This window comes from Solanum tuberosum, unplaced genomic scaffold (genome assembly GCF_000226075.1).
Source record: "Solanum tuberosum cultivar DM 1-3 516 R44 unplaced genomic scaffold, SolTub_3.0 scf00005, whole genome shotgun sequence".
NCBI lineage: Eukaryota > Viridiplantae > Streptophyta > Magnoliopsida > Solanales > Solanaceae > Solanum > Solanum tuberosum.
The window spans coordinates 379,327-392,265 of record NW_006238931.1 but is presented as its reverse complement, the minus strand read 5'-3'; the positions used below and the strand labels follow the sequence as shown (position 1 = coordinate 392,265).

Here is a 12,939-nt window from a genome sequence, read left to right as displayed (position 1 = left end):
AGGAACCTTTGTTTTTAGGAGTTTAAAGAGCGTATGTTGATTTTATACTAAATGACTAATTTGTAATCATTGAGAGGTGGAGATACATGTTTTCCTATTTAATTTGCAGTTTTGTACGAATTGTAACTTTGGTGACACACAAATATCTGTTGGACAAAATGATAATCACACCCAGGATAATGTCCAAACTAAATAGCAATAGGGAGAGAGTAACAACGACACCAAATATTTAAAAGGGGTAAATATGATACCCAAATAAGTAATACAATAATATTGATGAAAAACTTGATAGTGTCTATAGACTACTACTCAACACTCTTTTATTTCTTACAACTTACAATTATATTACTTCCACACTATTTTCTCACAAACTAAGAAATAGTTTGTGGATTACTCTCTCTACTCTCTATTTTGGTGTGTCCTTACAAATGAGCATAAGTGCTCTATTTATAAGAAAAATTCTGTTCATTTGATGTCACTAATGACATCAATGGAAACTAACAATTCAAACTTGTAGGTAAACAACTTTGACATAAATGTGGTAGCCAATTTCCACAAAGTTTGGCTGCCAAACGCTACCAAAATTCTACCGAACTTTGACTACCAAAACTCTACCAAACTTCCACAAATGTGGCTACCAACTTTCACATTTGTGGCTTGCCAATTTCCACATTTGTGGTAAGTAATTTCAACAAATATGGCTGCCAAATTAATTGTTTTATTCCCACAAATCTCGCCCTTAATTTTGATTTTTCTTCTTTATTCCAAGGCTTGATCTCAATCTCTGAAAATCTTCAAACTTGAGAGGCTTTGTAAAGATATTCGCAACTTGATCATGAGATTTCACATACTTGAGCTCTACCTCTTTCTTGGCAATGCATTCTCGGATAAAGTGATACCTTGTGTCTATGTGCTTGCTTCGATCATGATACACTGGATTCTTGGCAAGTGCTTGCGCAGATTTGTTATCAACACAAATCATTGTGGCTTCAATTTGCGGCAAATTGAGTTCCTTCAGCAATCTCCTCAACCAAATAGCATGACACGTACATGATGTCGCTGCCATGTATTCAGCTTCACAAGTCGAGAGAGTAACAATTGATTGTTTCTTTGAACTCCAAGAAATAACACAATCACCCAAGAAAAACACAAAACTCGATGTGCTTTTTCTATCATCAACATCTCCCGCATAATCACCATCACAATATCCCACAAGATTAAAATCATTAGAAGAAGAATAAAATAGTCCAAGGTCGATCATACCTTTTAGGTAACGTAAAATTCTTCTAGCGACCTTCAAGTCAGTGGAGGTGGGAGCTTCCATGAAGCGACTTACTACTCCAACCGCAAAGAGTATATCTGGTCTCGTACATGTCAAGTACCTTAGACTTCCTACGAGACTTTTGAACAAAGTGGAATCCACTTTTTCTCCATATTCAAACTTTGACAATTTTGTTCCACTTTCCATTGGGGTGTTCATAGGGTTGCAATCAAACATGTTGAACTTCTTCAAAATCTCCTTTGTATAGCTTTCTTGAGACATGAAGATGCCTTCCTCCATTTGCTTCACTTCTAGGCCCAAGTAATATGACATGAGCCCTATGTCCGTCATCTCAAACTCAAGGGACATAGCTTTCTTGAAAGCTTCAAATAAAACTGGGTTGTTGCCCGTTAGAATGAGATCATCAACATAAAGACAAACAAGTAGAATATCTCCATTAGTATGAACTTTAATGTAGCATATTCATGGAGACAACGAGTAAACCCATTATCTTGAAAGTATTTGTCAATACGACTATTCCAAACTTGTGGAGCTTGCTTCAACCCATATAAGGCTTTCTTCAACCTCAACACCTCATCTTCATGATTTTTAACCACAAAACCCAATGGTTGCTCAACATAGACTTCTTCAAGATATCCATTCAATAATGTCGATTTCACATCTAGTTGATGGATTTTCCACTTCATTTGCGCCACTAAAGAGATCAATAGACGGATTGTCTCCATGCGGGCAATATGTTCATAGACTTCCTCGTAGTCGATGCCATGCCTTTGTTTGTAGCCTTTAGCCACAAGTCTTGCCTTGTATCTCTCTACCTCTCCATGGACATTTTTCTTCATCTTGTATACCCATTTGACTCCAATTGCTCGATGGTCCTTGGGAAGAGTTGTTAACTCCCAAGTGTTGTTCTTCTCTATTGACTCGATCTCCTCCTCCATGGCTTGTATCCACCTTTTGTCAGTAAGTTTCATCAAAATTCATTGGTTCACAATCAGCAAAGAGACAACACAAAAAATCAAAATTAGTAATTTCTTCTGTGTCATCATAGAGTTCTTGGATACTCCTCATCCTATGTGGCCTTTCACTTGAACCCTTTTGAGAAGATGGAGATGCAAGATTTATTGGTGAAGGAGGCGGGGTTGCATCCTGTGCAGGTGCCATGGTCTCATGTTCTTCTTCATCTCCAAAGTATGGAAGAAAATCATATGTTCTTTCTTTCGGAGTCTCCCGATTCCATGATGATTCTTCATCAAATTCAACATCACGACTCACCACCACCTTGTTATTGCTTAGATTGTACAATTTGTAGCCTTTTGAACTCGCGTCATAGCCAATAAACACATACTTGACACTCCGATCGTCAAGTTTAGCTCTCCCTTGATGTGGAACATGAACATAGGCTATGCTCCCAAAGATTCTCAAGTGCTTGACACTTGGCTTTCTTCCGCTCCATGCTTCTTGAGGCGTTTGATCTCGTACATTTTTTGTTGGAGACCTGTTGCTCAAATAAGCTGCACAAGAAACAGCCTCGGCCCAAAATTCTTTTGGTAGATGTTTAGCTTTCAACATACATCTAGCCATATTAAGAATTGTTCTATTCTTTCTTTCTGCAACTCCAATTTGTTGGGGAGAGTAAGGTACCGTTAGAGGGCGACGAATTCCATGAGATTGGCAAAAGTCATTAAATTCTTTTGAAGTGAATTCGCCTCCTCTATCAGACCTTAATGCTTTTATTTCATTGCCAATTTCTTTTTCTACAAGTGCTTTAAAATTGGCAACAAAAACTTCAGATTTTTGCTTCAAGAAGTATACCCAAGTCTTTCTACTGAAATCATCAATAAAGAGCAAGAAGTATTTTCTTTTACCAAAAGAAGGTGGATCGATTGAACCACACCCATCGGTGTGTACAAGTTGGAGTGGCTTACTTGTTCTTGATGTAGTCTCCTTTGGAAAACTCCTCCTTGCATGTTTTCCAAGAAGACAAGCTTCACACAACTAATTTAGATGGTTGATTGACGGAATCCCATCAACCATGTTCTTGTCTCCCATTGATTTGAGTGCTTCAAAGTTCAAGTGCCCAAATCGCATATGCCAACACCATGAGTCATCTTGCACATTAGCCTTCAGACACTTTGCGTCGATGGTTTTAAGATTCAAAGGGAACAACCTATTCTTTGCCATATGCACTTTAGCAATTAAGTTGTTACTTGAATCTCTAAGCCAAAGATGCATGTTTTTCATATGAATATGATATCCTTTTTTAAGAAGTTGACTTAAACTCAAAATATTACTTTTCAATTTTGGCACATAATAAACATTGTTAATCAATTTATGGCCACCATCTTTACAGGATATCAGAATCATACCTATCCCTTCAATTTGGATCTTTGAGGTTGTTATAGAATATAATAGGTGTAAATATTATATCTTCCATATATAGCTAATTTAATTATAGGAGCAGATTCTTAGTTGATTTACTTTGATTAGTTTTCCTTTCATAGAATCATAGTATTTGTATAAGTATCTTGTCTTGATGAATAGAAAGGAACAAGTCATTCTCCATATAATATAAGTTACATGGTATCAGAGCAACTGTCTAAGCTGGGATTTGGCTTTGCCGGAAGTCACTGTGACTTCGCCGGAAGCTACTGTGGCTTCGGGGAAGTAGTTGAGAGCTCTATCTTTCACCTTTGAATCTGGACACCATTTCTGTGTTAGAGAAATTGATTGTCTAAGTGTACTGAATCCATTTTGTGGCATCTGGGTTCAGATTGAAACTCTAAAATCTGAAGCTTGATTGTCTGCCTTTCTTGAGTGAAGCTGGTGCTTCAAAATTCTGGAAATTCAAGAAGGGTGCTAAGAATATTTGTGGGAGATCTGTTTGTGAACTCAAATCTGAAGCTTGAGTCATTCTGGAGCTGTTTCGATAAGGTTATTTAGTCGGAACTCGAAACTTTCAAACGCAGTATCAAAGAAGACGACCTGTCCATCCTTCTAATTTTTGGGTTGCTGTCCAGAAAATCTGTTGGCTTCTCAGACATTGTTGTTTTTTCCGGTCAACATCCCCTTCGTTTCTGATTATTCGGCCAGATTGGTCTTGGTGCGGTCAGATCTGGTTAGTCATTTTATTTTGGTGATTGTATTGTCTTTTCTTTGGGATTATAGTCTGTTTGGGACTTGTTGGTTTGTCCACCAATTCATTTTGGTACCGTGAGCGTTTTGTTGGGAATATGACTGACTGTAATCAGGGAACTCAAAGGTTTGATAAAATGATTTTGATTTCCTCAAAGGAGTTTGCTGAATTCTCTCGATATCAGAAATTATTGAAGGAATCCACCTCAGTTAATGCCTTTACTAAATCAGATAAAACATGTCTAATCACCTCTTCAAATAAATGGGTGATTGATTCAGGTGCCTCAAATCACATGACCGGTAATTCTAACATTTTTACTAGTTTTCAGTCACACAAAGCTCCCTCTCCGGTTACTGTAGCTGATGGATCAACTTGTAACAGTGATGGATATGGGACTGTTAAACCAACCTCCACTATTACCTTGTCATCAGTATTAAGTCTACCAAAGTTGGCCTTCAATTTGATTTCTGTTAGCAAAGTTACCAGAGACCTTAATTGTTATATTTCGTTCTTTCCGGATCATTGTTTGTTTCGTGATCTTAAGACGAATCAGGTTATTGGTAAAGGACATGTATCTGACGATCTCTATATTTTGGATGAATGGGGGCCTCAGTTTGTTGCCTGCTCTAGTGTTGTGTCTCCATTTGAAGCACATTGTCGATTGGGACATCCATCTCTACCTTTGCTAAAGAAGCTTTGTCCGCAATTCCAAAATATTTCTTCATTAGAATGTGAGTCATGTCGATTTGCAAAACATCATCGCAGCTCATTAAGTCCAAGGGTTAATAAGCGGGCTGAGTCAGCTTTTGAGTTGGTTCATTCTGATGTTTGGGGACCATGCCCTGTCATTTCCAAAACTGGGCATAAGTATTTTATTACTTTTGTGGATGATTTTTCTCGTATGACTTGGATTTATTTCATGAAGAGTCGCTCAGAAGTGTTTACTCACTTTTGTGCCTTCTATGCTGAAGTCAAAACACAATTCAATGCTTCGGTACGTATTCTAAGGAGTGACAATGCTAAAGAATATATGTCAGAATCATTTCAATCATACATGAGACAACACGGTATTCTCCACCAGTCTTCATGTGTTGATACACCCTCTCAAAATGGAGTTGCTGAGAGGAAGAATAGGCATCTACTTGAGACAACTCGAGCACTTTTGTTCCAAATGAAGGTTCCTAAACAGTTTTGGGCAGATGCAGTCTCTACGGCTTGTTTTCTGATTAATCGTATGCCATCCACTGTTCTTGCTGGTAATGTGCCTTACAGTGTTCTGTTTCCAAACAAGTCACTATTTCCAGTAGAACCTAAGGTGTTTGGAAGCACTTGTTATGTTCGAGATGTTCGACCATCTGTCACTAAGTTGGATCCAAAGGCATTGAAGTGCGTTTTTTTGGGTTATTCTCGTCTTCAGAAGGGGTATCGATGTTATTCTGCTGAACTTGGCAAATATTTGGTATCAACTGATGTGGTATTTTCAGAGACTACACCTTTCTTTTATGCACCTCCTATTTCTACAAGTCAAGGGGAGGAAGATGAGTGGTTAGTCTATGAGGTCACCCGTGTTTTGACAGAAGAATCAAATATTGTCCCTCCATCTCTCAGATCATCTATTGAGGATCAATCGGATACTGTACCATCAGCTCCTGCACCATCTACGGTAGTAAGACCTCCGGTTGTACAAGTTTACTCGAGGAGGCGAGAGGCCATTGATACATGTTCTGCACCAGTCCCTTTGTCATCAGATCCTCATTTGTCTGATCTTCCAGAAGATCTTGATCTCCCTATTGCTATTCGCAAAGGTACACGTAGTTGCAAATCTCCATACTCCATTGCTAATTTTGTTTCCTATGGTCATTTATCCTCTATGTCTAGATCTTTGATTGTTTCTCTAGACTCTATCGTTGTTCCTAAGACAGTTAAGGAAGCCTTGAGTCACACTGGATGGTATAATGCAATGCTTGAGGAGATACATGCACTAGATGAGAATCACACTTGGGACTTGGTGGATTTACCAAAAGGAAAGAAGGCAGTGGGATGCAAATGGGTCTTTGCGGTCAAAGTTAATCCAGATGGCTCTGTGGCTAGACTTAAGGCTCGACTAGTGGCTAAAGGATATGCTCAGACTTATGGGGTGGATTATTCAGACACATTTTCTCCGGTGGCTAAACTCACTTCTGTTCGCTTATTTATTTCCTTAGCTGCATCTAAGAATTGGCCGTTGCACCAGCTAGATATCAAGAATGCATTTCTTCATGGTGATCTCCAAGAAGAAGTGTATATGGAGCAACCACCTGGATTTGTTGCTCAGGGGGAGTATGGTAAAGTTTGTCACCTAAAGAAATCCTTGTATGGTTTGAAACAAAGCCCTCGTGCTTGGTTTGGCAAATTCAGTGAAGTAGTTCAGGAATTTGGGCTGAAAAAGAGCATGTGTGATCACTCAGTCTTTTATAAACAATCAACAATTGGCATTATTCTTCTTGTGGTATATGTTGATGACATTGTTATTACAGGAAGTGATTATTCGGGGATCTCTTCACTCAAGTCATTCTTGCATACTAAATTCCACACAAAAGATTTGGGACAACTAAAATATTTTTTGGGAGTAGAAGTAACTAGAAGCAAGAAGGGAATCTTTCTATCTCAGAGAAAGTATATCCTTGACCTACTTGTGGAAACTGGAAAGTCCGCAGCCAAACCTTGTAGTACTCCAATGGTCCCTAATGTGCATCTGACCCGTGATGATGGCAGCCCCTTTGATGATCCAGAGAGATATAGGAGGTTAGTAGGGAAACTAAACTATCTCACTGTAACACGTCCAGATATTGCTTTTGCAGTGAGTGTTGTTAGTCAATTCATGTCTGCACCTACAGTCAAACATTGGGAAGCCTTGGAACAGATCTTATGCTACTTGAAAAGATCCCCTGGACTTGGCATTTTATATGGTAACCACGGACATACTCACATTGAGTGCTTTACTGATGCTGATTGGGCTGGATGTAAAACCAATAGACGATCTACTACTGGTTATTGTGTCTTTGTTGGTGGTAATTTGGTGTCATGGAGAAGTAAGAAACAAGGTGTTGTATCGCGATCCAGTGCAGAATCTGAATATAGAGCTATGGCGCAATCCACATGTGAGATCATGTGGATACATCACATATTGACAGAAATTGGAATGAGACATTCTACACCAGCAAAACTCTGGTGTGATAATCAAGCTGCTCTTCATATTGCCTCAAATCCTGTGTATCACGAAAGAACAAAGCATATCGAGGTAGATTGTCACTTTATTCGTGAGAAGATCCAAGATAACTTGATTTCCACCGGTTATGTAAAGACAGGAGAGCAACTAGCTGATTTGTTCACAAAGGCGTTAAATGGAGCTCGAGTTAATTATCTTTGTGACAAGCTGGGCATGATCAACATCTATGCTCCAGCTTGAGGGGGAGTGTTATAGAATATAATAGGTGTAAATATTATATCTTCCATATATAGCTAATTTAATTATAGGAGCAGATTCTTAGTTGATTTACTTTGATTAGTTTTCCTTTCATAGAAGCATAGTATTTGTATAAGTATCTTGTCTTGATGAATAGAAAGGAACAAGTCATTCTCCATATAATATAAGTTATAGAGGTATCTCCAAAAGACACATTACCTTTCACCTTTCACCGTCTTCTTTATCTCCACAAACTTATCTTTGTGGCCACACATATGATTACTTGCTCCATTGTCAAGATACCATGAACTACAATCATCTGTATCTTCTTTGAGTGCTAATAACAACGTTGACTCATCTTCGTCTTTGTTGTTGTCAACAAGATTAACTGTCTCTTCAACATTACTACGACATTCCCAAGAGTAATGTCCAATTTTATGACAGTTATAACACTCAATTTTAGATTTGTCATACCTCATTTCATTTGTACCTTGATAGGCTCCACATCCTTTTCCTCCTCGTTGACACAACCACAACCTCTGAATGATTGGTGACTCTTATCTTTATTGTTGAATTTATTGGTATAACTTCTTCCTACTTCCACGGCCCCCACAACCTCCACGGCCTCGCCATTGTCCATTTCCTTTGTAACTTTTCTCACCTTCAAATCCTTTGAAGGATGCCTGAGTTTTAAGAAGTTGCTCTAGTGACTCTTCTTTTCTCCTTTTCATTTTCTCTTCGTGGGCTAGTAAAGAACCTTCCAATGTTAAGTGTGGCTATAAATTACTTTGTAAGAGTAAAAGGGGAATTTTAAAGCTAAGGTGTATCTGATAATAGAAAGGTGACATTCTTTTTGGGACAGACAAAAAGAAAAGTGTGTCACATAAATTGGGAGATCAATTGATACTCTACGGTGAAATCCTTTAAACCTTGCAAAAGTAGCTATGATTGCCCTTCTTCTTCAAAAGATCAAATAGCTCCATAAGAAAATGACCTAAAGACTATTTACTGTTGTCTAAAAATCGTGACCAAAATTCCCTTTTTAGGTGCCAAGTGTTCCCGCCAAATGAAATGTGGATCACACTTTTCAGAATTTTTCTTCCGTGAATTTGTGTGGTCACACTTTCAAGTGTGCCAACACCTTTTGCTCCAATTTCTTCTCAAATATTTTTCCAAGTGCGGAGTGCACTTAAAAGTGTGCTGACACTTTTCTCCTTCTTGTCTTCTACATTTCTCCATACTAGTCAAATTTTCACCATCTAAAAGTTTGCCCAAAAGTTTGGCCTGCACTTTCTAGTGCGTCCACATTTTCTTGGATTTGGCCTCCACAATTTCTCTCCCAGAAAGTGTGGCCAACACAATAAAGTGCTGACACACTTTTCTTTGCTCTTTTTCAAATTTCTTACTTTCGATCAATTGAGTCCAAAAGCCTCCTATCTTGCAGAGTTTGTTCTTTTTCCGTTCCTTGTACATTATTTTGCTTCTTTAACACTGCAACATCTGAAAGACAGCAATATTACATAAGTTTTGGCTAGAATGATCACTTTAAGACTACAAAACATAAAGATACGGATATGGATCAGATGGCAAAATATCAACTTATCAAAACTCTTTGGGATTGTGCATCATCATTTGCCTCTGCTGATATTTATTTATTCTTGGGCTGGTATAACTCCATCAATCATATAATTTTTCTCAGAATTTTGTTGATATCGTGGACCTTGATGCAGAAAGAAGAGAGAGTGTATCTTGGAATAGGGAACCGGTAACTAATCTATGAATACTTTATTATATTTGATTTTCCAAAATAAGCTTTCATTAATTATCTCATTGTTCTTCCTCCAAGCCTTTGTTGATGCAGTGCCGTTTGTTCTTCAACGGTTGTGCTGTGAAGGGTACTTTTCTTGTCAATAGAAAGGTATTTCTGCATCTTTCAATTAAGATATGTTATATGTTTAATCTTCTATCTGATAATTTTTTGTTAGCTTTGTCATATCACGTAAGTCCTAGATCATGCAGCAAAAAAAACAAAGGATGTTTGATATATGAATGTTCCCATGTATGCTTCTGAGCATTTCATTTATTTGACCAATACTGAAGAATACCTGATTGATGTACCACAAACTCTTCTCTTTTTTACTCTTATTTCCTCAGCACATCAAGTTTAAACTAATTCCAACATCTAAAAACAATCTTAAAGAAGGAAGGAATTTGTTCATGAAAAATGTTCCCATGTATGCTTCTGAGCATTTCATTTATTTGACCAATACTGAAGAATACCTGATTGATGTACCACAAACTCTTCTCTTTTTTACTCTTATTTCCTCAGCACATCAAGTTTAAACTAATTCCAACATCTAAAAAACAATCTTAAAGAAGGAAGGAATTTGTTCATGAAAAATGTTCCCATGTATGCTTCTGAGCATTTCATTTATTTGACCAATACTGAAGAATACCTGATTGATGTACCACAAACTCTTCTCCGTTTTACTCTTATTTCCACAGCACATCAAGTTTAAACTAATTCCAACATCTAAAAACAATCTTAAAGAAGGAAGGAATTGTTCATGAAAAATGTCCAAGAAGGTTTTAATAAGAGGTTGCCTTAATTTAAACTTGCCATGATCTGTTAAGAGTAGTATTTGATAAAAAATGTAGCATGCCTTTCTTTATTATTGCTTAATGATCAAAAACTCGAAATTTATTATTGAAGATTACAAATCTATTATTGAAACAAGAAGTGATAAACTATTGAAAAATGAATATGAGTTATAATTAGCCACACATTTGTACATCTGCTTATGTCTGTCCTATCCCTGGTTGGACTATGTGATATGTTTCGACTTCTGTTAAGTTTTTCATGGTATTTTATTTGATGCACCTATTTTCATTCAAATACTTTGACCATGTATTTGTCGGAGCAATTTCTGCATTTATCCTAATCTCTCGTCACGCACGTTGCGTGTGTACCCCTTATCTAAGAGTATAAAAACACCACATAAAGAACATGTCCAACTTGAGAGACTGTATATCTTCTTGCATACTTTTCTAATAATTCAAAGCACTTAAAGAAATATTTGACAAGATGGAAGAATCAATTAACATATGTAATTGTTTATCTATCAATAAAGAATTACTCAAAGAAATATTTTGTTTCTCAAAATTGAGAATCTTCTAACTGCTCAATTATCTTCATGCATTGACATGGATATACCAAAGAGGTAGTGATATAAAAACAAAATCATAGCTAGAGAAGATTGGAACAATTATAGAAGGAACATAACTCAAGTAGAAGTGCGAATAAAGCTAGCATGCTTCTTTGCAGTTCAACTTTTGTCACTAGACATCATATAAGAAATCAAATACTCAAAGGAACATCGTTTTCTATAAAGTTACTGTAGTATATGCATGTAGTTGATTCTTTGTGGAGCAATTTGCTGGTTATTGTTGTTATTTTCTTTTTTGGATAACCCATTTTGCTGGATAATTTAAAATAGGTCGGCATTGTGTTTAGAAGTTTTCAGGTAGTCCTTTCAAAAAGAGTACTTTTAAAACTACTTGCATAAAGTTTTTTGATAGTCTTTTGACAGCACTAGTTAAAAGAATACTTCTAGAGAAGCTACCGCTAGCCCTATTAGTTCTTCATCCAGTTGCCCTAATGTCCTCTAGCTAGAAGCTTATCCTTCAAAGAAGCTCTCTTAGTTTACCTTCTTTAATTGGAGAAACAATTTGACTTGTACATTTTCTATTGCAATTCCATCTTTGACCAGTTATTACAATATATATCGTGTTCTGTGTTTGAACTTTAACTTGCCAGCTTGTAAAAATCCTAGGTACCTTTTTGATAGTTTTTCGTATTGATAAAAAAATCAGACTGTTATGTGAAAACTTTATCCCCCCTTTATTTGGTTGGTTCATGTGTTGCTATTTAGTCTTCAATAATTGCCTCACTTTTTCATCATTCTCATAGATTGGATCACGAAAAATTCATATTAGACCCTCAATGGTGAAGGTTGAGATAGACCCAGCAATTTCAAGTATACCAACTTTTGACTCATTGGAGATAGTTGCAATCAGGTATCCTCTTTATCTCCTGGGCACTGATTCACAGTTGAAAATTGAGTAAAATACTTGTTTTGAGTACAAATTATATGTTTTGTATTTGGAAACTGAAAAAAGTCATTATCTTTGTCAATTTTGCTGTATGAGTTCTCTCAAATGAGAGTTCTTCCATTAAATAGAAAGAATTCTGATTTACATGCCTAAAAATCTGCTATATATCCCTAAATATATGCTATTCCTAATTGTAATATCTCTGAAAATATGCTACATTAATCTATTGTATCTACTATCATCATTACACAAATATTTAGAGTTATAACATAGATATGTACAGATATTTAGAATCTGTCCAATCATGCTAACATCCCCCTCAAATTGATGCCGGTGGATCAAAAAACATCAATTTGCCTACCAGAAACTGATGACGTTGTCGTGCCATAGACTTTGTAAACACATCAGCTATTTAGAAGATCACTGGATACATGTGGAAGAGTAATGACTCTCTTAGCTACAGCTTCTCTTATATAATGACAGTCCACTTCAGTGTGTTTGGTCCTTTCATGATAAACTGGATTAGTAGCAATCTGAATAGCACTTGTGTTGTCAGCATGGAGAGGAGTGTGATTAGATTGAGGAAATCCAATTTCTGCAAGTAAACCACGAAGCCAAACAATCTCAGAGCAAGCAGTAGATATTGCACCATATTCAAATTCGGTGGAAGATTTTTGTCACGCCCCGAGTTACCCCCGAGACATGGACACGGGACCTAGGACCACAAGTGATCCCAAGCTAACCCTGCTGGCATGATCATGAGTATACTAAAGATAATAAACTGATGCGGAAGCTAAATCATAAATAAGATGAAAAGATGGGGAATACCCATATACTATAACTGAGATAAATGAAAACTGATGAGTTTAATACAAAGAAGATATTAACTCAATACTAAGCTGAATCTAACTATGTCTGAAATAAGCCTCTAAACTGACTAGAAATGTTGGGACATGCCCCAACTAG

At 36.9% G+C, this 12,939-nt stretch overlaps 1 protein-coding gene across 3 annotated transcripts in view; it reads left to right on the top strand.

Annotated features, from left to right (window-relative positions):
- LOC102579148 (probable RNA-dependent RNA polymerase 5) overlaps window positions 1-12,939 on the top strand; it is a 60,988-nt gene that overhangs the window by 13,216 nt on the left and 34,833 nt on the right. For all 3 annotated transcript variants that reach the window (XM_006338799.2, XM_015308310.1, XM_015308307.1), the window contains 3 exons: window positions 9,560-9,625; window positions 9,707-9,778; window positions 11,831-11,937. In XM_006338799.2, the coding sequence (XP_006338861.1) occupies window positions 9,560-9,625; window positions 9,707-9,778; window positions 11,831-11,937 (245 nt within the window). The remainder of the gene's footprint in view (window positions 1-9,559; window positions 9,626-9,706; window positions 9,779-11,830; window positions 11,938-12,939) is intronic.